Source organism: Oncorhynchus keta, chromosome 6 (genome assembly GCF_023373465.1).
Source record: "Oncorhynchus keta strain PuntledgeMale-10-30-2019 chromosome 6, Oket_V2, whole genome shotgun sequence".
In the NCBI taxonomy this organism is placed as follows: Eukaryota; Metazoa; Chordata; class Actinopteri; order Salmoniformes; family Salmonidae; genus Oncorhynchus; species Oncorhynchus keta.
In genome coordinates, this window is record NC_068426.1 from 27905446 (window position 1) to 27930384 (window position 24939).

At 43.2% G+C, this 24939-nt stretch overlaps 1 protein-coding gene across 1 annotated transcript; it reads right to left on the bottom strand.

The window, feature by feature from the left end:
• Positions 1-9863: 9863 nt before the first annotated feature.
• Positions 9864-12243, bottom strand: LOC118385673 (uncharacterized). The gene is made up of 3 exons (XM_035772887.1): positions 11532-12243; positions 11205-11315; positions 9864-10853 (listed from the first exon to the last, which is right to left on the bottom strand). Exons 1-3 carry the CDS (start codon positions 12018-12020, stop codon positions 10800-10802), a joined length of 654 nt encoding a protein of 217 aa, XP_035628780.1. The 5' UTR covers positions 12021-12243; the 3' UTR covers positions 9864-10799.
• Between the last annotated feature and the right edge of the window lie 12696 nt (positions 12244-24939).

Consider the following 24939-nt stretch of genomic DNA (forward strand, 5'->3'; position numbering starts at 1 on the left):
GAACGTGGCCAAGATGTTCAAATGTTCATAAATGACCAGCATGGTTGAATAATAGTAAGGCAGAACAGTTGAAACTGGAGCAGGAAATGGCCAGGTGGACTGGGGACAGCAAGGAGTCCTCATGTCAGGTAGTCCTGGGACATGGTCCTAGGGCCCAGGCCAGTTGAAACTGGAGCAGCAGCATGGCCAGGTGGACTGGGGACAGCAAGGAGTCATCATGTCAGGTAGTCCTGGGGCATGGTCCTAGGGCTCAGGTCCTCCGAGAGAGAGAAAGAAAGAGAGAAGGAGAGAATTAGAGAACGCACACTAGATTCACACAGGACACCGAATAGGACAGGAGAAGTACTCCAGATATAACAAACTGACCCTAGCCCCCGACACATAAACTACTGCAGCATAAATACTGGAGGCTGAGACAGGAGGGGTCAGGAGACACTGTGGCCCCATCCGAGGACACAGGACAGGGCCAAACAGGAAGGATATAACCCCACCCACTTTGCCAAAGCACAGCCCCCACACCACTAGAGGATATCTTCAACCACCAACTTACCATCCTGAGACAAGGCCGAGTATAGCCCACAAAGATCTCCGCCACGGTACAACCCAAGGGGGGCATTTAAATCCGACCACAACAGTGAATCAACCCAAGGTGATCACCCCCCAGGGACGGCACGAGAGAACCCCAGCAAGCCAGTGACTCAGCCCCCGTAACAGGGTTAGAGGCAGAGAATCCCAGTGGAAAGAGTGGAACCGGCCAGGCAGAGACAGCAAGGGCGGTTCGTTGCTCCAGAGCCTTTCCGTTCACCTTCCCACTCCTGGGCCAGACTACACTATAAGATGCCATGCTGAGTAGGTGAAGGCAAGACAAACTCAAACCAAAAACCCATTGGCTTAACAATAAAGTGGCAAGGGGAATCACCAATATAACCCTGTTACACTCCCCCCTACTGAATTCCACTTGCCAAGAAAAATAACAAAATACAAAACGACACTGTGCAAACATACCAGATACAGAGACACTCAACATATGTACAGAATAATCCAGAGAAAAAAATATAAATATATATACTACCTAATAGAGAAAACTAAAAGGTAAAGCTGTGTATATCAAGGATGCAGACCCTGCTTTAAATCAGTCACTAAATATTCCAGTCATTAGACTTTTCTCCTTGAGAATTAGAGTGAAAAGCGGTTGATCAATCCCCTTAGCCCTCATAGGTAAACATGCCTGTCACATGTTTAATACACTCAGTGACTTTAAAACATCCAAGTAATAAAATAAACCACCATAAGAGACTTTATCATATGTCACATTACCATCCTGCAACCTCTAATCATGGTCACAATGATGTAAAAGCAAAACAAATAAAAGATGTCAATACCATTGACCCTCTATTCACATATTTAACCTTCAAGAGCTAACTTTCTGCTGATTCATAATCTCAATCAGTCTTGACACTGGTTTAAATAGCCTTCCTGCCCTTGACCTAATATGACCCCGACTACCTTCAACTGCATAAGGGGTAACAGTGTTGTGTACTGTTGCAATAGTGTGTCCGTCAACACAGTCAGTACGTAACTGATCAGGTAAGGAATGGTCCGCGTTTGGTAGGTCAGTACGGATATCGTAATCAGACTTGTCAATTAGCTCACTCACTACACTGTTACAGTCTCGGTCAGATTCTTGAAGACTCTCTGATCGAGGCAGACCTTCCAGCTGCAGTATATCATCCACGGAATCCAAAGGTGGAATATCCTGAGCATCCAAGGATCGCACATCACCCTCCAGGCTTGTGTCACCTGTTCCTTCAGAAGACAACTCTGACACCCACACTCTGGTTCTGTACTCAGCACCATCATCCACTGCAGTGTCCATGGCAGCTGAGACCACCAGGCTGTCATTCATGTCCTCAGACTCTGTTAATCCAGACATGTCTGTTCCCTCCTCAACAGCAGCATGGGGAAGAGGAAGAAAGTTGACTGGTATTATCAGGTTGCGATGTACTGTCTTCTCCCGTCCAGTGGAGCTGTTCTGAATCTTAAAATTGTGACTCTCAGCATTCAATCCAGTGACAAGGTAGACCGTATCCTCCCAACGGTCAGCGAGCTTCCGCTTTCCCCGCTCCCCCTTGTTAGCCAGCAATACTCGATCCCCAATCTACACTGGTGCTCCTCTGACTCTTCTGTCATAAAGGTCAGCATGCCTCTTCAACTGCTTCGCTGCAGATGCCTGTGCTGCATTCGTGGCTTCTTTCAGATCTCTCCTCAAAGACTGAGCAAACTGGTCATAGTCGACAACTTCTGGGTTCTCTATGACAGAGCCAAAGACTATGTCAACAGGCAGTCTTGGCGTCCTCCCAAACATTAGCAGGAAAGGGGCAAAGCCTGTGGTCTCGTGGATTGTACAATTGTATGCAAACGTAAGAGACTTCAGCACCTGAGGCCATCTGTGCTTTGCTCTCGTTGGCAGGGCCCAGATCATGTTTCCCAAAGTCCTATTCATCCTTTCGCAGGACCCGTTCCCCATCGGAAGGTACGGCGTGGTGTGAGACTTCTGAACGCCTGCAACACTCAACAGTTCGGCTATTAAAGCGCTCTCAAAGTTGGCTCCCTGGTCTGAGTGTATACGGCGAGGCATCCCGTAGACACAGAAATAGTTGTTCCACAACTGATGAGCTACTGACTTAGCAGACTGGTTCGGACACAAGAAGGCATGAGCCAATTTGGTAAAGTGATCACTAACAACGAGCACATCCAAGGATTTGTTTGAAGAATCTTCTGCAGACCAGAAGTCTATGTACACTAGTTCAAGGGGCTCAGTTGTCATTATGCTCTCAAGAGGAGCTCTTGCTTCCGGATCAGGAGTCCTGCTCACCACGCATCTCCTGCAGCACTTCACATAAGCTTTTACCTCCCTCTTCAGGCCATGCCAGAAGAACCTCTGTCTTGTCAGGTAGACTGTTCTCTGTTGGCCCTGGTGGCCAGCTTCATCATGGACACCCTTCAACACCATTGCTTTCATGGAGGCTGGAACCACATACAGATACATTTTCCTCTTTGTAACCACATTCTTCGAAACACGATACAGTACACCCATCTTCATGGTCAACTTGTCCCAATTTCTGAGAAGACACAAAACCTCAACACTCTCATGGGCACACTCTCTCCGGGATGGTCTTCTGCCCCTCTCCACAAAGAAGATGACTTTGCTGATCACGTTGTCATCACGCTGCTTTACTCATCAGTAGGTCGTGTGGCAGAACATCGACATCGGTCTGCTCTGATGGCATAACAGCCTGTGGGAGCTGTGGCAACAGCAGTGCATGTGAGCCCACTTCACCCACCCAGCACCTGTGTGAATGAAGAACAGCTGCAACTTCATGTCTTGATAAAGCACCAGATGGGGGGTCAACAGTAGCCTGACAGCTAATGACCACTTCGTTGGAGTCAGAGGCTTTGTCAAAGGGGTGGCTGGACCAGCGAAACACATCTTGCACTCTGTCTGTGTGCACAGCGTCGGCTTCAGCTAGTAAGGTCTCGTACGGGACCCTTGTCAGGCGATGGAGTGCACTGGGTCATACGAAGGGCTCTCTGCTCAAAGCATCTGAAACAACATTTATTTTTCCAGGGATGTACTTGATGTCAAACTCATACGGTGCCAGCTTGGCGACCCATCTCTGTTCACAAGCATCAAGCTTTGCTTTGGTCAGAATGTATGTCAAGGGATTATTATCCCCCCTAAAAAGATTTAGATGCACTACTGTAAGTGGCTGTCCCACTGGATGTCATAAGGTGTATGCACCAATTTGTAAGTCGCTCTGGATAAGAGCGTCTGCTAAATGACTTAAATGTAAATGTAATTATCCGTCCATACCGTGAACTGCTGTCCCCATAGCCAGTGGTGGAACTTGTCACAGATAGCCCATTTCATGGCAAAGAACTCGAGCCTGTGCACAGGATACCTCGACTGTGCATAACCGAGGGACTTGCTCGCGAAGGCTATAGGTCTCGCTGTAGCTCCCGGTTCCTGCACCTGAGATAGCACAGCACCTAAGCCATTGCTGGATGCATCCACCGAGAGTAGAAAGGGTTTTTCGAAGTTGGGGTGGGCCAACAAAACCTGGTCCAGTAAGGCTTGCTTTAGCTGGAATAAGGTCTGTCTGCATTCTGTTGTCCAGTCGGCAGCCGTCAACTTCCTGACAGGTGAGCTTCGCTTCTTTTTCCAGCGTGGAGCCTTGTGTCCAGTATTCAATCCAAAGAGAGGCTTTGCAATGGTCGAGCAACCTTCAACGAACTGTTGATAATACACCACCATCCCAAGGAATGACCTCAATTTCTTCTGAGATGGAATGTCAGTGCCATCTTTCATCAGATCAGCTTCTGTTACTCCTGTAATGGCCCTCACCTTCTCAGGGTCTGTAGCTACACCATCCGCACTTATGATATGCCCTAGAAACTTCACAGACCTCAGAAAGTTACACTTTTTTGGCGCCAACTTCAGGTTGTGAGCCTTGAGACGCTCAAAAACCATTTCCAGGCTGTATAGCCAGATCTTCAGTGGGCGCATAGACCAAGACATCGTCAAGGTAACACAGCAGGCTAAGAAAGTTCTGATCCCCAAAGATGTTTAGCATCATCCTCATAAAGGTTGCAGCGCTATTACACAACCCCTGTGGCATTCGATTGTATTCGTACAATCCAAATGGCGATGTAAAAGCTGTGAATCTCCGGTCATCCTCATGCACTTCCACATTGTAGTAGCCAGAGGTAAGGTCCATTGCCAGCGTGTCAGCCTGGTGAGGGAGTGGGTGGGCATCTTTGATGGTGCGAGCATTGAGCAAACGAAAATCAGTACAGAGTCTCAGGTCTCCAGATTTCTTCCATACAAGGACAAAGGGGAGAGGCGAACTCACTACTAGACTTCCTTATGATTTCATGTTCTTCCATCTCATTCAATGCTTGTTTGAGCTTCTCATAATTATTTGGTGAACGGCGTCGGTAGGGCATCCGAAAGGGTTTCTCATCACTCAGTTGAATGCGGTGAAGACATCCGGAAGCTTTTCTACAATCCAACTTGTGCCTGGAAAAAATAGACTGGTACTCAGCTATGAGCTGGATGAGTTTCTTCTTACCAGCAGGAGACGCTTGACAGGAGGAGACATCAATATCAGTCAAACCTAAGTCACGTAAGACCTCAGGATCGCTTGAACTGTCAGGTCCGTCAGTATCGTGAAGTTGGCTGGAACCGTCAGTCAGTGTCAAGTCATCTTGGCAGTCAGTGAGTATATCAGCCGTTCTCTGCACTTGCTGCTGGAAAGCTGCTGGTGAATCATCATTCACACACGAACAGTCAAAATCCTCTAGAGCCATGCAAGGAAAGACATCGGCTAGAGTAGCGTTTCGTCTCAATGTCACTGTCTTCTGAGAAGGGTTTATCATCTAACAGGGAGCCACCAATCCCCCCGCAATAGAGCTACTGTCCTCCCTACCAGTATTGACCTTGGTGTTGACCTTGAACTGCTGGGCTCAATGACAACAGCACTGCCAGCTGATAGATTCTGAGTGTTTCATAGTCTGCCCCAGACTAAGTTTTCCTGCATAGGCTCTAGAGTCACAGCCCCTTTTAGTCTCACAGTTCCAACTTTGTCAGGTACTTCACTGTCTCTCTATCTCTCCACATTAGCCATCATATCGATTAGCTTGCTCTCCTCACCCCGTCACACACAGGAGTATAAACCCTCTTCCAGAGATCTCCATCCGTCTTCAGGTGGCGAATCAAGTGCTTTAGGAGATTGCTGCCCAAGATGAAGTCATCACTCTGGCCTTCAACCACCAGTGTAGGCACAGCAACTCTACATCCGTACACCTCCATCTCCAGCTCACATACTCCCAAAGGCCTCGTCTTCAACCCACCACAACCAACCAAGACTACCTCTGTAGGACTCAATGATGGACTTTTCAACACTCCTGCATGCAACAGTTCAGGTAAGACCCTAGAGCTCAAGGTACAAGCCATGGATCCACTGTCAAGCATAGCTCTCACTTCTACTTCTCCTCCTATTAACACCTTGGCATAGAATAAATCATCATACGGGGAAAGTCTCTGTGTGTTCTGCATTATGATACTCTTCTCAGTCTCCATTTCGTCACAAACACTTTTATATACAGACTCCAAATCAACAGCTCTCACTGATGGGGACTCTACAAAAGGCCCAACACTCTCACCTTCTACATGCAGGCCTACTAGTTTTCCGGGAGCTGAGCAGTGATTACTGTAGGGACTCCACCAGCTGTGCTCAGAGCTGCAGCCTTGGGGCACTGAGAGCGTGCGTGGCCAGCTACATGACAAAGAAAGCAGAGGTGATTGGCCCTGCAGTGAAAGTAAGTATCATGTTCAGCATCCCCGCACACGTTACATGGCCCATTAGACTTCACTTTGCTCCTATTCCCTTTTTGGAACTTATGGTCAGACTGTTGTGGCCTCTGCTCCAGCACACGCTCCAGCATTGCAAGGATACGTTCCATCGGCTCAGCTGAGCCCTGAATAGTCTGGGCTGGGTAAGGCAACGTATTGGGTACTTCCATGTGGGTTCTCACAGCAGGCATGGTGATCGGCATGACAGCACCAACTTCCTGCTTCATTGTTGCGATGGCTGGGGTCATCTTAGATAAGTGAGAGTACAGTACCTCCGCTCCCTCCTGTATTCATCCAGCCTCTCATGAACATCTGCAGCAGTCCACTGCTGTAATGGCTTGCACTTAAAGATAAGCGACAGTTCAGCATTAGGGCAATGTCTGATAAACATGACTGTGAGCTCACGAGATGGGTCTTCAACACTTTTTTCCTGTCTCTTTAGACAATCTTCAGCAACCTCCATAGCCCTGTTCAGTCTGAGCCAATATTCAAATGGTTGTTCATCAGTCAGAGGTAATGTGGCATAAAAGTCAGCAAGGGGCAAGCTTGAAAAAACAGTGTCACTAAAATGTTGTTTCAGTATGTCAAATATGGGACTCGGGCCTTTAGATAAATCAATGGAGGGAATGCTGCGTATGCCAACTTTAACAACATCGCGGGCCCTTCCCATAAGCCTACCCATAACCTCAACTGCTTGGTCCATCACAGACACGCCCCTCTTACGCATGTAAACCATGACCATATCCTCCCACTCATGCATTGTGCACTTTTCAGAGCCATCCCCCCCGAAAGTACACCGGTTCCCTGATATCAGACTTCAATACCAGGTTCAGGCCTGACACATCCATACCCCTCGAGCTGCATACACTCCCCATCACATTGTCCCCAACATGCCCAACAATTGCCTTTGACTCCAAACAGGAGGCAATGTTCTCCCCAATGGAATGACCAATCTGCTGTACTATGTCTGCTATGAAATCCATGGAGACCTCCCCACTCCCTGTATTTGGCATAACTCTTTCATACACATCCTTGGGCATGTCCATGGGTAAACTATCATCAAAACCCTCCAGTTTGGGCATAGGTGTAGAAGTAACTGGAATTTTGGCTGAACCCCTACCAACAGATGGTGACAGATTAAATGACAGGAAACCCCTACCTCTCCCAACACCTTCCATTTTAACAATGGGAAATCAACACCCTAATAAAAATGTAAATAGGCCAGTTGGACGTACTGCCAAATTCTCTAAAACGATGTTGGAGGCGGCTTATGGTAGAGAAATGCACAGAGAATTATCTGGCAACAGCTCTGGTGGACATTCCTGCAGTCAGCATGCCAATTGCACGCTCACTCAAAACTTGAGACATCTGTGGCATTGTGTTGTGTGACAAGACTGCATATTTTAGAGTGGAATTATATTGTCCCCAGCACAAGGTGTACCTGTGTAATGATCATACTGTTTAATCAGCTTCTTGATATGCCACACCTGTCAGGTTAATGGATTATCTTGGTAAATGAGAAATGCTCAGGGATGTAAACAACTTTGTGCACAACATTTGAGAGAAATTAGCTTTTTTGTGCATATGGAAATATTCAGACGACACACAATTAATCTTCTCCTTTCCCCCTTCTGATGACCAGGTGGCGAATCGCATCTCTGCATGTCTGGCAGACATATCAGTGTGGATGACGGATCACCACCTCAAGCTGAACCTCGGCAAGACGGAGCTGCTCTTCCTCCCGGGGAAGGACTGCCCGTTCCATGATCTCGCCATCACGGTTGACAACTCCATTGTGTCCTCCTCCCAGAGCGCTAAGAACCTTGGCGTGATCCTGGACAACACCCTGTCGTTCTCAACTAACATCAAGGCGGTGGCCCGTTCCTGTAGGTTCATGCTCTACAACATCCGCAGAGTACGACCCTGCCTCACACAGGAAGCGGCGCAGGTCCTAATCCAGGCACTTGTCATCTCCCGTCTGGATTACTGCAACTCGCTGTTGGCTGGGCTCCCTGCCTGTGCCATTAAACCCCTACAACTCATCCAGAACGCCGCAGCCTGGTGTTCAACCTTCCCAAGTTCTCTCACGTCACCCCGCTCCTCCGCTCTCTCCACTGGCTTCCAGTTGAAGCTCGCATCCGCTACAAGACCATGGTGCTTGCCTACGGAGCTGTGAGGGGAACGGCACCTCAGTACCTCCAGGCTCTGATCAGGCCCTACACCCAAACAAGGGCACTGCGTTCATCCACCTCTGGCCTGCTCGCCTCCCTACCACTGAGGAAGTACAGTTCCCGCTCAGCCCAGTCAAAACTGTTCGCTGCTCTGGCTCCCCAATGGTGGAACAAACTCCCTCACGACGCCAGGACAGCGGAGTCAATCACCACCTTTAGAGACACCTGAAACCCCACCACTTTAAGGAATACCTAGGATAGGATAAAGTAATCCTTCTCACCCCCCTTAAAAGATTTAGATGCACTATTGTAAAGTGGCTGTTCCACTGGATGTCATAAGGTGAATGCACCAATTTGTAAGTCGCTCTGGATAAGAGCGTCTGCTAAATGATTTAAATGTAAATGTAATTCAGGGATCTTTTATTTCAACATGTTGCATGTTGCAACATACACTTTATATTTATATTGCATTTATATTTTGTTCAGTGTAGTTCAGAATCATGATAGCCTAGAGCTACTATACTCTGAAGCTCATCATCATACTCTACACAATATGACAAAGATCATACCTGAAACTGAACATATTGTGTGTGACAATGAAATTGCACACTCAATTTGCTTTGATCTTCCATCTTCAATAGGCATGTCTGGTAACATAGGTTGGCTGAAATGAAATGTAAATTAATTCAAAAGTAAAGACCTGTTGGAGTATGTCAGTGGGGTGTCTGGTAGCTAGCGGGTAAGAGTGTTGTGCAGAAAAGACGATGGTTCGAATCCCCGAGCCAACTAGGTGAAACAAATCAGTCGATGTGGCCTTGAGCAAAGTACCTAACCCTAATTGCTCCTGTAGGTTGCTCTGGATAAGAGTGTCTGCTAAATGGCTAAAATGTCCAAGTCAAATGAAGAACTGTAGGCACATTTCAAATAGATTTACAGGAACATTACTGTATATTCTCTTTGTCATGTTGGGTCAGAGTTTGCTGCTCCTGGCTGTTTGTTTTTGGGAACACCAGTCGGACAGCATTCATGCATTTAGATCTCACAGACTTGAGGCCATCAGATAGGACCTCAGTCCTCAAAGCTTTCACACACTACCTTTGCCACATTTGGTTGTCGGACAGCTGAGAAGATGAGAATCTCCTGATTTTGGCCGTAGGAGGTCTCCTGTACCTCTAGAATACAGCCACAGAGCCTTTAAAAAAAAAAGAATGTACGTTCAGGGAGAATTAGCCTAGCAGCCAAAGTTGACAGGAATAATTTTTTTCCAGGCAGTCTGATCCAGTCCATTACCTTGAATCTGTTTATTTAATTGTGGTTGCATTTATTTAAAAAGGGTTTGCCTTTATTTAAAGATGCACTATGCAGAAATATACTGGTTGCTAAAATTGTAATAGTTTGCCTAATTTCAGTTTATGTGGCAAAACAAGCAATATAGTGTAGGGAATCATTGTACCATCTAAACCACTGTAAAATATATTGTCCATAACCCAAAATATTGTATTTTCAGCTGTTTGAAGTTGGTGTACAAAAGCTAAAGTAAAAGATGCAAAAACAAAACTTAAGCATGGGTAGAATAGAAATAGTGCACATAGAACAGATCTACCGCTTCTTAGACTTGCTTTCAATGCGAATGACAGATCTATAACACAAATGTCTATGTCAATTTGGTGGAGTTTCCCAAAAAGTTACATATTGCAGTTTTAAGCATTGAGTCATGCTGAGACCAAGGTCTCTTTTGTAGATGAGCCCTGCATGAACACATCCATAAACAACCCTTACACGAGTATGGATATCTATACACATCAATTACACAATGCATGAAAAGAAAAGAAGACAACAAAAGCAAAACACAATTGTATGAAACAAACACATGCTTCAGTAAAAGGGCCCTCTAACATCTGCCTAAATTGCCCTAGAGGCACCAGCTGACAAGGGATTGCAATACAAAGCTTCCAAATATGAACCTCAAACATTAACACAGAGCCACACCACTTTGGAGATTACCCAACAAGGATGTCTACCTTTTAAAATTCCAATCAGATCATCTCATAGTATCTGGATGAAGAAATGAAGCTTGAATATGGTATGAATAATGCTATGTGTCTTTCTTTCTCAGATTTCCACTATAACTATGTTGTTTTCTTATAGTTTTGAATGGAGTGTTTATATTGATGCAGCTGTGGTTGCTGCCCAGACAAGGGCCAGAGCCATCATCAGAATCTGCCCTCAGCGCTGGTGGGAGGCCTCTCCCCTCTGATACGAGATGCCTGGAACACACACAAACACAGACGAGGAACAGCAATGTTCCATTCCTTTACACTCCTAAAACATATGGTGCATCACAGAGAAAAACACACTACATCAGTAGCACACAGAGCAGGGAAAAAACATGGATATCACCCCAAATAGTTGTTCTCTAAAGACTCAATCAAACGTGTAGCCTATACTTTCCATACCCATTGCTGTCTCTGATTGTAAGACAGGATGTTTTATGTACAGTTTGTGCTGGTCTTTATATGCTCTTTGATACATTAGTTTTATGAGAACAAGGGTTTCTATCTAGTTATGTCTCAATTTGTATTTTGTCGGTGTATAACCGTGGCGCCATTGCACTGTACCTGTTCCTCCAGGTCAACAATGTGCTGCAGATGCTTATCAATCAATCTGTCCCGGGTCATAACTTCCAAGGTTAGGTCAGCCAGACGTCTGGACTGAGTGTCCACTAACACCTAAAGCACACACGCATTGATAGACAGATGTAAGTTCGGACCAAATACAGAACAGCGGAAATACATTCATGAAACACCTGGAGGTGATTATCAATTGAAAGGCATAATATTCTAATTTTCTTCTTTTAGACTCATTAGCTGAAAAAAAACAGAGAAATGGTGACTAGGGAGGAGAGAAGGAGCATGTTATATAGTTAGAAATGTGTAATAGCTCACCTTCATCAGGTTCATATTAAGCTGCTTTTCCATCCTTAGAACTGGCTTGGTTATGCTCTGCACCCTCTCCAGGACACGGCACATCCTGAGCTCCAAGGCACCTTGCTCGGCCAATAAAGTCTCCAGTCCCAGCTGCACGTCCTGGGCTGCATTCTCCAGCCTGTCGCTCTGTGCTGTCATCATCTGGAGGTTCTTCGTCACCTGCCTGTGGGTCCTTCCTACCTGCACACCTTGCTCTCGTAGCCTCTCCACAGCCTGGGTGTCTCCCATCAGCTCCTCTGACACTTGGTCGCCCTGCCTCTCCATCCTCCAGGCACTCTCCTGCACCCCCTGGAGCAGTTGGAGCAGCCCCACAGAGAGCACCTGTATCTGGCCCACAGGAACCTGGCCACCCCCCTCTATGGAGGGTTTGCCTGGTGGTGGGGAGCGCCATGCCAGACTGAGGCCCACCAGGCAGATGGACAGCTGTAACACCCGGCTCACCCTCATGGCCTGTTATGGAGAGATCCCCTTCAACTCAGTCTAGAACGAGAAAGTATCTTATTGTAGATAAATGTGGTTGTGGATCCAGTAAGCTGATGCCTTTATACCCAGAACCTGTTTGATCTTGATCAGATGGCAATCAGGAAAATTCAGGTCTGATGAGATCTCACAGAATTCTGGGTGTACTGCAGGTCTGTCCTGAGGAGGTGTGGAGCTCAGACTGATGTTGGATAGAGAGATGAGGAGAGGGAGGGGCTGGAAAGAGACAGTGGGTGTTCCCAGACTGACACCAGCCTTGCAGCCAAACAGCCCCATTGACTCAAATAGTTTATAATTCACTGGAATGATCAGTTCCATTAATAACCATTGCCACTACTAAAGATGAGTCATACAGTCCCTCCCTTCAGAGGAGTGACAAACTGTTAAATAAATCTGCTTTGAATTTACATAAAATGTGGTTACTTATTCAATTTGAATCGGACATTTACAGACTCTAATAATCAAAACGTAGGTGCAATTTGGGAAACATTTGAGAAATTACAAAATCTTTCTTGGCCTTAGTTTTATTGATGGAAGTGAAGCAAGGGTTATATCTGCTGGCCATCTGTGGTGGTGCAGACACATACAGAATGCTGAAGGTGTTACCATTATTTGTGTGTGTGGTGTGGACTTTTGTCAAACCTCTGTGTAATCTAACAAGTGTGTCAGTGGCTAGGTTTGTTTGCGTCACGTTTATTTTTTCGTCCGTGATGACGTAATGCACAGAAAAAATAATTTTGCTGTTAAATTCCCATGTACCGAATAAAAAATACAATGACATTGGTTTCCATCGCATTTTCAAATCTACTGATCGTTTTGTGACAAAAGATGTTGGGTTATAGCAAATGTGCCCACTCGCGTCTTTGCACGTGCGCTCCAGCCAACAGCTCGCAGATACAGTAGATGCAGGTAGGCTACATACATAATGATATTCATATTATGGACAAAAGAGCGAAAGCATGAAGTTTATTAGGCTACAGATTAAATAAATAAATAAATAAACTTCACAGGGTGGTGAAAGTGCACGTGATCTTGATGCTGCTTTCCAGTAAATATTGTAATGAAACAGGAAGGGAGCAGGTCTCGAACCCTCGACCTTCTAGCCCGATGTCCGGCGCGCTATCGAAAAAGCATGCTCGTGCGGCAGGGTCGATTATAAACCCAGGGTCGTTACACTATCGAATGTCTGATTCTAGTGATATGATGATCGATGCTTGACTGCCTTTTGACGAACACAAATATTCTCACATTTATTAACAATAATCGCATCATGTAGTTTAGTCTACCCTCACAGCCTAGTTTCTGCGAGCTGTTGGCTAGAACGCACGTTCAAACACCTGAGTAGGCACATTCACTATTTAACGCAAAAAACGTGACATCACTATAGAAACACATTGAAAAATACATTTTGTGTGCACTACGTCTACGTAGAGACACACTGATTTTTATCCACAACAAGTCCGTTTGGTGGAAACACCACTGGTGTGAAAATGTTCATATTTTCTTTATGCGGAATTTTTAATATCCTAGCTACTAACACAAAAATATCAACTCATAATCTCATCCCGAGACCGGTGTAGTAAAAAAACTCATAATAATCAGCTCCCATTCAGCCAGCGGATAAAACCGCTTTGCCAAGGCCACACTCCTTTTATGACACGTTAATATATTTCCGCCTATTGAGACCTGGGCTTCCTACTTTACTCCTAACATTACTGTCCTTTACTTTCGTTGAAAAATATCCTCAAACATTCGCTTATCAGAATGTCCTTGATTTGCTGGTAGGGAAGAATTAGGGAAATTATTTTAAAGTTGTGTGCTCACTATTAGTAAGGGGAAACCTGGGGAAGTTGTAACATATTTTGTATTTTTATCTATTATAGATCTGTTTGAATTGGTGATAATATGTAGTGGCTGTTTATTTGCCCTCAGCATGCATTTTTTCACCATTCTGAATGTCTACAGCAGGGATCCTCAACTATATTCAGCTGCAGGCTATTTTTTCTTGAGCAGATGGTCGGGGCCGGAACACAATAAAAAACATATTTTTACATTTCAAATTTACCACAAGAAGCCTAAACAGATATAATATTTGACTATAAACATAATCATTTCAAACCTTAATTAAATTGGAGGACATTGCCCCGCGTAGGGTGCCGTCTTTCGGATGGGACGTTAAAATGGGTGTCATGACTCTGTGGTCATTCAAAATCCCATGGCACTTATTGTAAGAGTAGCGGTGTTCACCCCAGTCATGGCTAAATTCCCAATCTGGTCACATTTCATCATGGCCACCTAATCATCCCCCTCATTCCTAATTGGCATATATTACACCTCACCTCTCCACCTGATAGCTGATGTGTGGTTCTGGCACAAAAATGGTCGCCGTGTATCACTGAGGTGGGTGCTACACATTGAGGTGAGTTTCCCCCTACTATGTAAAGCACTTTGGGTACCTCAGTTGGTAGAAAAGCGCTATATAAATCTAACCAATAATTATTTATTATTATTAGTATACCATCACTCTATGTGTGGGAATACTTCAGAACAGATGTCCAAATTTAAAATCACTTGGCGCTGATTTCCTGTTTTTTTTTAATTGTTGTTGTCTTTTTATGTCCAACAATAAAAAATTAAAATGATACATAATTTTTTATTTTTTTGCTCAGCATACTTGGGGGTAAAAACCAGTTGGGGAACACAGGTCCAAAGAATCCATGTGTACTTCTGAAATATGTACACAGAAATACTATGGTAGCGATTTGACACAATTACAATCATGGTCTTGAATTGGACTCCATTTTTATGGTGTCTGTCTTGACTCGGTCTCAGACAGCTCACCCCCCTCTGGTCTTGGTCTCGACTCGGATTCGATTTGCTCCAGTTTTAATCTTGAATCGGTCTCACTTTAGGTGGCCTCGAACACAACCACGGGTGTTTGTTTACAATTGCTTTGTTTACAAACAATGGAGTAAAACAATCTTATATTTTGGGTTATTTTGGGTATTGGGGTACGACAGTTGAACTCAACTCATGAGGCGTTTATAAATTATATTCTTCAAGAATCAATGGGTACATACCTATGGATACATACCAAAAATGGATGGAGCAGCTATAGGTTGACACTTGGTATTTATGTTCCACCAGAAAGAGAGAGAAAGAGAGAGAACATGGCTTCCCACACACAGAGCAATGCTGAAAGAGCTGCTTGTGTAACTGGGGGGACAGACCAACAAACCTCTCTTTGAATTGTTGTGGAGTAACAACAAATGGCACAACTCATAAAGCCTGATTTATAGAGGAGTGAAAGGCGTCAGTCTCTGCCCACCGCTTCCTCCTGTCGCATTCAGCTCCAAAGAGGAGAATTGTGTACATGCAATCCAGAACTTTCATTTACAAGGGAATCATTCTATCACCAGAAGAGAAAGTGCTAATAGGCAAATTAACGTGAGTCTAGAATTCTTGTTGTTATACCTATATACATTTTCCAGAATATAACAATGCAACAATGTCTTTTGTCCGCTGTCGCATCTGGCGACAGAGATCAAGAACGAGACCAATGGTTTTGATAAGTTAATGTAATTGTGTCTTTATTGGAGGACCTCTAGGGTCCCAGGAGTCAGAAGTCAGGGATCAGAGTGTGTGAATGGAGCTGCTGGGAGAAAGTTCTCAGATGTTTAACATGCTCGTATTACATTTGTGATCAGACTTAAGAGCTCCTTGGGCTATATGTCCTCACACCACTGCTCTCTTGAGAGAGGCTTAGACAGGGTAGACCCGTGTGAGAGAAGAATACTAAGACCACCCTCCACATGGAGAGAGACCAAATCAGGTCACGCTACATGCTACACTAAAGAATAGGATCGGACTCTGAGCAGACCATAGTGGACTATTTGACGAGACAAACTTATACTGGGAAAAAGATCAGAAGGGACAAACCTACTATAATATATTGTATTTGGGGAGTGGGACAAGATCTGATCATTAGGCAATGATGCCTGCCTGGAGTTAAACCATGAACTGAATTGACTTGGCTGCACCTCTGGAGACTGCATTTGATTACTATAAGGTTTACTCTCTCTCTCTCTCTCTCTCTCTCTCTCTCTCTCTCTCTCTCTCTCTCTCTCTCTCTCTCTCTCTCTCTCTCTCTCTCTCTCTCTCTCTCTCTATTATGGATGTGATTCTGAAGGTGACTAGTTTGATTATATTTCAGAAAAAGACAGATCAGAAAGATCTTGACCCTTATTATTAACTTTCAGAGTAAATCATAATCGACTTCAGTGACGTCTTTTGGTGCTGTTAAAAACTTCTCTATCCTGACTCTCTTTAGGTGGGGGTAGGGAATGTCAGATTTCATGCAGTCAGTGAAAAACACAGGAAATAGATTAATTCAGTGTGTCAGACACGCAGGAAGTGAATAGGGGGAACAAATTTAGAAGGAGAGAAATGGTAGTACTTGATTATGTATAGTTGGATGGATAGATGAGGAACCTATGAGAGAGAGAGAGAAAGAGGGGTGGTATTACTGTAATCTCTCTGATCACACTCACCCTCAAGTTGCCTTGGTCACTCAATCTCCCCCCATCTATGGGCAGTCACTGACTCCCGCCCCCGGGGCTGCCCTGACCAGACCCTCTAGTTGGGAAGGGGGACGTGAGGGGCAGGGAAGGGGGCAGGTCGGCATTTATTGTCATCAGTCATCAGTCTCCACAGCTGGCACAGCTACAAAGTATTACAATTGGATTTGAAACCTAACCTTAACCATACTGCTAACCCTAATGCCTAACCTTAAATTAAGACCAAAAAGTTCATTTTTGTTTTCATACATTTTTACAATACCAATTTGACTTTGCAGCTGTCCCATCTAGCGAACATCACTCAGTTCTGCCTCCAGTGCAAGATTCATGACAGTAAACGTCAATCTACGGGAAAGGGGCTCTGAGAAGCTGGACGAGGACAAACGGGCATGAAACAAAGGATCACATGCCGAGATCACGACAGGCATGTGGAGCAGGGTGACGTCTCCCGGAGCTGAACATGTAAGGAGAGATCTCAAGCATGGGAGAATCTAGGTGTTATTGTAGTGTGATTCCCATTAAACAAGCTCCAACTCTCACACACCGATAGCACAGCTAGCAGAGGATTGCAGTCCTGAACAGGAGTCCCAACAAGTTACCGTAAAGCTTGTACAATCCCCCTATAGTTCAGCGATTGCTCAATTAGACTGAGGGAGTGAGAGCTGTGAATTTATGAGCCATATTATTTACGTGCCATGAGCAGCTGGGATGAGTGACCGGTCTGCTAGGCAGCTGTGGAGTGTCACAGAACATAAATCATCACAGATTGGCTGACGAGTTTATTTATTCACTGTTGGCACCAGTGATTGTTGTTCATAGAGGAACAACAATAATTACATTTATCCAACTCTAAATATTAATCATTTTCAGATGTATTATACAAGTGAGAGAGCTTTTTATTTATTTAACCCTTATTTTGCCAGGTAAATTGACTGAGAACACATTCTCATTTACAGTGACGACCTGGGGAATAGTTACACGAAGAGGAAGGGGGATGAATGAGCCAATTGGAAGCTGGGGATGATGAGGTGGCCATGATGGTACGAGGACCAGATTGGGAATTTAGGCAGGAGACCAGCGTTAACACCCCTACTTTTACGATAAATTCAGTGGGATTTTTAGTGACCACAGAGAGTCAGGACACCCGTTTTAACGTCCCATCCGAAAGACGAGACAGTTTAATATCCAAATGTAACATGTAAGCATTATGCAGACAGTGAGCGACTTGCAACTGGTCTTGTGAGTAAAGTGTTGACATGACTATGACCACCCTTACAGAGACACGACTGTGTTTCCAGCATATAATTGCCCAAACCCTAGCGCAAAAACAGTGTTTGAAATGTATCCCTAATCAGTTTGAGGCCCTAACAGATCATGACATAAGTGAGTCCGTTCTATCAGACCTATCCCACAGGGTCAAGTCCCCACACGCCGTGTGTACTTTTCTCACCAGAAGACCCAATCTATGAAAGTGTGTGTGTGTGCATGTGCTCATGTGTGACCTTTTGACTTTACAGGTATTTGCGCTTGAGAGTGTACTATTCTATCAACCATGTCATCAGTGTCAGCATACAGTAGATAGTCTAAGGAAACATAAGTCTATTTATTCCCTTCTCACAACCCTGCCTTTATTGCTCTTACCTTCCTCTTCCCGTCTCTCTCTAACGAGCAGCCCTATGACCTGCTGCTGGGAACATGTGTTCCCACGAGGGGTTTGTGCTTCTCATTAAATTCTGGAGGTGGCGCTCACATGCACGGTCCTCCGTCAGGACCAATAAAAATACAAGGGGAGAGAGAGCCAAGGTCTCTGCCTGGGGCTGCTCTAACAGGTTACACAGCCTCTCTGCTCACATGGGAATGCCAGAGAGATCGAGACAGGCACAAGGCGTTTGGCTGGATACGACATGTGAGATATTGCTGGTACGTGGGGATGTTTTGAACAACAGTGTACCTGGACTGGTATGTGTGGGACTGTGTGTGTTCTGAGCTTTTTCTTTGACTATTCAACACTTTTCTAGCTTGCAGCTGATCTCCCTCACACCTGCTGTGAGATTATGGGGTCTTTGACATCAAATCACAGGCTAATCATTAACAGCTATCAGTAGCATGTCATCTTTTTATTTCTGAGGCTTAGCAGTTAATGAGGGAATACCCAACATTAAACAGAGCATGGGAGAGTGGAGGGAGGGAGGGGGAGGGAGGGGGAAAGCAACGTGAGAGAGGAAGGAGATGGAGAAGGAGAGGGAGGACAGAAGCAAAAGAGGAGGGTCGCAGGTTTTTCTGATACTAAAGCAGTGTGGAGTTCTCCTTTGTTGTGGCTGTGTGTGTCTCTGGCATGCTGATTTGTGACTAATTTGTGAAAATCACATTGCCAGGGATACCACACTGCCATGGCCTTGGCGTCTGTGACAGTAGCTGGAGGAGACTCATCTGACGCAAGAAACATCCGAGCTGTGTGTTTGTGTGCAGAGCTTATTTGACTAGTGAACAGCAAGTGTTTTCAAATTGTTCAAGCTGGCCAAGTTCTTCACCTGAACAGAGACTGGGTAAAATAATGGAGCTAGCCTAACCTATCGGACTGACGAATCACATAGAAAGTCAGAATGCTGGAGAACAAAATAGCGCATCTTCTGTGTAGGATTGTGCTAAATATGATAACTGATGTCGAGTAAAAACAGGTCCATTCTGAATGTGAGGAATATTACAAACTGTCATTATAATTTTATTTTTTAAATCTCTTATCATAGAGCAAATAAGTAATGCTCTTTCCATGACATAGACTGACCAGGTGAAAGCTATGATCCCTTATTGATGTCACCTGTTAAATCTATTTCAATAAATGTAGATGAAGGGGAGGAGACAGGTTAAAGGATTTTTAAGCCTTGAGTCAATTGAGACATGGATTGTGTATTCTACACCTGCATTGCTTGCTGTTTGAGGTTTTAGGCTGGGTCCTGTGCAGCACTTTGAGAAATCAGCTGATGTAAGAAGGGTTTAATAAATAAATGTTATTGATTGATTGTATGTGTGCCATTTAGAGGATGAATGGGCAAAACAAAATATTTAAGTGACTTTGAACAGGATATGGTAGTAGGTGCCAGGTGTACTGGTTTGAGTATGTCAATAACTACAACGCTGCTTGATTTTTAACACTCAACAGTTTCCTGTGTGTGTCAAGAATGGTCCATCACTCAAAGGACATCCAGACAACTTGACACAACTGTGGGAAGCTTTGGAGTCAATATTGGCCAGCATCCCTGTCAAATGCTTTCGACACCCAGTCAACTCCCGACTGAGGAGAAGAGGCAATCCGTAAATTTAATTTAAGACATTAATGAGCAAGCTAGAACGGACATAGGCAATTTGTTCAGCACTTTTGCAATGTACCAAGACAGAATTCAGAACATGGACCATTCTTACACCAAGTCAGAACCATAGGATAAATAAAAGGGGACATAAAAAGATAATGAAAGCTCTTACAATATACAGTTGAAGTCAGAAGTTTACATACACTTAGGTTGGAGTCATTAAAACTTGTTTTTCAACCACTCCACAAATTGCTTGTTAACAAACTATAGTTTTGGCAAGTTGGTTAGGACATCTACTTTGTGCATGACACAAGTCATTTTTCCAACAATTGTTTATTTCACATATAATTCACTGTATCACAATTTCAGTGGGTCAGAAGTTTACATACACTAAGTTGACTGTGCCTTTAAGCAGCTTGGAAAATTCCAGAAAATTATGTCATGGCTTTAGAAGCTTCTGATAGGCAAATTGACATCATTTGAGTAAATTGAAGGTGTACCTGTGGATGTATGTCAAGGCCTTCCTTCCAACTCAGTGCCTCTTTGCTTGACATCATGGGAAAATCAAAAGAAATTAGCCAAGACCTCAGTTTTTTTTATTTTTTTACCTCCACAAGTCTGATTCATCCTTGGGAGCAATTTCCAAATGCCTGAAGGTACCACATTCATCTGTACAAACAATAGTACGCAAGTATAAACACCATGGGACCACGCAGCCGCCATATCACTCAGGAAGGAGACGCGTTCTGTCTCCTAGAGATGAATGTACTTTGGTGCGAAAAGTGTAAATCAATCCTAGAATAACAGCAAAGGACTTGAGAAGACGCTGGGGGAAACAGGTACAAAAGTGTCTATATCCACAGTAAAACGAGTCCTATATCGACATAACTTGAAAGGCCGCTCAGCAAGGAAGAAGTCACTGCTCCAAAACCGCCATAAAAAAGCCACACTACGGTTTGCAACTGCGCATGGGGACAAAGATCATACTTTTTGGAGAAATGTCCTCTGGTCTGATGAAACAAAAATAGAACTGTTTGGAGAAAAAAGGGGAGGCTTGGGGGTGGCAGCATCATGTTGTGCTGGTGCTTTGCTGCAGGAAGGACTGGTGCACTTCACAAAATAGATGGCATCATGAGGTAGGAAAATTATGTGGATATATTGAAGCAACATCTCAAGACATCAGTCAGGAAGTTAAAGCTTGGTCGCAAATGGGTCTTCCAAATCGACAATGACGCCAAGCATACTTCCAAAGTTGTGGCAAAATGGCTTAAGGACAACAAAGTCAAGGTATTGGAGTGGCCATTACAAAGCCCTGACCTCAACCCTATAGAAAATTTGTGGGCAGAACTGGAAAAGCGTGTGTGAGCAAGGAGGTCTACAAACCTGACTCAGTTACACCAGCTCTGTCAGGAGGAATGGGCCAAAATTCACACAACTTATTGTGGGAAGGCTTATGGAAGGCTACCCGAAACGTTTGACCCAAGTTACAATTTAAAGGCAATGATACCAAATAATAAATGAGTATATGTAATCTTCTGACCCACTGGGAATGTGATATATCATTGTCTCTACTATTATTCTGACATTTCACATTCTTAAAATAATGTGTTGATCCTAACTGACCTAAGACAGGGCATTTTTACGAGGATCAAATGTCAGGAATTGTGAAAAACTGAGTTTAAATTTAGTTGGCTAAAGTGTATGTAAACTTCCGACTTCAACTCTACAATGATTACATTTACCTAAAACAGGCAATAGGCTACATGTGCACCATTAAGTCAGAACATTAGGTGAAATTATGAAAGGAAAAGGGACCAAATTATGAGGGTGAGGCACATGGGCTACTAACATCTTACTTCACAACATACTTAGCATTGCTTTCTTAACTACAGTATTCATATCTCCCTGGCATACTACATAATTTATTCAGCAGCATACAATACATCTTTGGACTCACAGTGTTGTGCTGTGCTCACTTAAACAGGAAGGTGGCGCTACGGTCCTTCATGGGCACATTTTGTCATAAAATTCTGTCATTCTCTGGATTTATGGTGCTTTCAAGACAAGGTTGAATCATGATGACATCAGTGATCATCAGGTCAGAGCTCTAGAAAGAGACCCAAGTTCCCGACTTGCAATTCTGAGTTGGATGACCGTTCAAAATGTATTTTCCCAGTCGGCGCTCACTGAAGTCTGAGATTTCCCAGTTTTCTGAGTTTCCAGTTGTTTTGAACGTGGCAGAAGTGATGCTGGATTGACAGCATGGCCAATGTTGAATATTTATCATTTGAAGCTTGGAAAAGAGACCCTTAAATTCAGACTTGGGACTACACACCCACTCCACTGACTAGCAGTGATTGCTTTTCAATGCTTGCAGTTAGGCACTGATTCTTTCCAATCCACTCATTGTTGAATTTGCAATTTCCAACTTGTTGTGTAATGTTCAGTGGTGAAAACGACTTATGTAAAAATACTTTAAAGTACTACTTAAGTAGTTTTGGGGGTATCTGTACTTTACTATTTTTTTGTTGTTGACAACTTTTACTTTACTTAATTCCTAAAGAAAATAATGTACTTTTTACTCTATACATTTTACCTGACACCCAAAAGTACTTGTTACATTTTGAATGCTTAGCAGGACAGGAACATGGTTAAATTCACTCACGTATCAAGACAACACATGGTCATCCCTTTTGCCTCTGATCTGGCAGACTCACTAAACACAAATGCATTTTTTGTAAACGATGTCTGAGTGTTAAAAACAAGAAAATGTCAAATACTTTTACTTTTTATACTTAAGTATATTTTAGCAATTACATTTACTTGTGATACTTAAGTATATTTAGAACAAAATTCTTTGACTCAAGTAGATTTTACTGGCTGACTATTGCTTTTACTTGAGTAACTCTCCATTAAGATATCTATACTTAAGTATGACAATTAGTACTTTTTCCACCACTGGTAATGTTTATGTCCAATGGCCGATGAGCACTGTAACATTTTATCTACAATTTCACTTCATTATTTCCTTTCAAATTACAAGGATTGAAAAGGAGTTGCCAGTAGATTGTCGACTTGTTTCATGATGATGACTGCTTGCTACCTAAGATTTTGAAAGTATGATGTTGTCAAAGCTACTATAGATATAATGTGTGATTTAATATCATTTTATCTGTGGCCAATGACCTTGAGCCTTCTTGGATGGGCACTTCTAGTGTAACTCTATGGCAGCACCCAAGGGGCTTGATTTTGTTGTTGTTGATTTTGCAGTGATGTAGTGTCCCCATGAGTGACAAAAAACTTCACGGCGCAACTAGATTACATTACCAACCCCTACGCTCTGTATTTTCCGCTGACTGCCCCCCCACCACAGAAAGCACTGAGCTCGGCTGAAACACCTGCATTTTGGAGCTTCTTACTCAAGAAAGCAAAAAAGAGACCATGTTTGTTTGGGGCTTTATTAACTCAATAATCTTTTACTTTTACATTGTTTGCAAACTGATATGTGACACGTATTAATGCCAAAATAACATTCAAAACTGGCAACAACAAAAAAGTGATATATATATATATATACAGTGCCTTGCGAAAGTATTAAGCCCCCTTGAACTTTGCGACCTTTTGCCACATTTCAGGCTTCAAACATAAAGATATAAAACTGTATTTTTTGTGAAGAATCAATAACAAGTGGGACACAATCATGAAGTGGAACGACATTTATTGGATATTTCAAACTTTTTTAACAATTCAAAAACGGAAAAATTGGGCGTGCAAAATTATTCAGCCCCTTTACTTTCAGTGCAGCAAACTCTCTCCAGAAGTGAGGATCTCTGAATGATCCAATGTTGACCTAAATGACTAATGATGATAAATACAATCCACCTGTGTGTAATCAAAATTCTTCATTCACAAAACCAATTTACACAGAGAGGAAAGTTTTTCTGGAACATGCTTATTCCTGACATTGTCTGGAAAAATGCATGGTTAAGACCTTACAAATACTGTATATAAAACAAAGTTAAGGAAGTGCACTTTTACATAAGATATATCCATGTAATTCTATGATTTCCAAATTTGTGGTTATTGATATGTGTTGTCTGTGAAAAAGAAGGTGAGATTCTATCTCGCTTGTTCTTTGAATGTAAATTTGTGTCAGAATTTTGGGAAAACCTTGCAAAATACTTATTTACCATTATGAACACATGTTTTTGACATTAAATATATAATATGTTACTTTTGCAATGATAATAAGACAACTGAAATGATTGTCCTTTTTTAAAATTCTTGTTGCCAAATACTTCATACACAAACAAAAATTCCCAAATTCTACACCAAAATTACAAATTTTTCTGATTGAATTTAATTATCTTATTAAAACATTAACCCTAGTGAATAACAACAAGAATAACATCTTCCTGAATCATTATAATACGATTTTTTCAGAGTGAATACAATTGCACTAAAACTGTTTATTTTTTGTATGTTTGAGTATTTTCTTGTTAATTCCTGTGTTTTGTTTTGTTAGACATGTTTGATGTAGTTGATTTTTGAATTATGATTTTTTATTTATTTAAAATTATTTAAAAAAGATTCTCACATCGATACTTAACAGTAATCGAAATTATAATTTTTTGAGAAGGGTGATTTCATAAATCATGAATATAATTGTTTTCGCTTGCAGCAATGTTGAGTAACGAGACTTTTCAGACACAATTATCCACCATTGTCTAGGTATTAGTTGCAGTTGCGCAGATGAGAAGACTCCTTCGCTGCTGTTATGAGTCTGATGTTGGTTCAGCAGAATAAGTAATTAGTTTGATGAAGAATAAACTTCGTGTGAACAAAACAAAGACAGTGACTACACATTTGGCCGGAAAAACGAGTTTGCTGGTGAAAACGTGACTGGCTAGCAAACTAGATAGCTACAAACTTTTACCAGTGAAGGTTACCTTGCTAACGCGTTAACTGTTACTGAACCAGATACTCCACCTCTCATCTGTA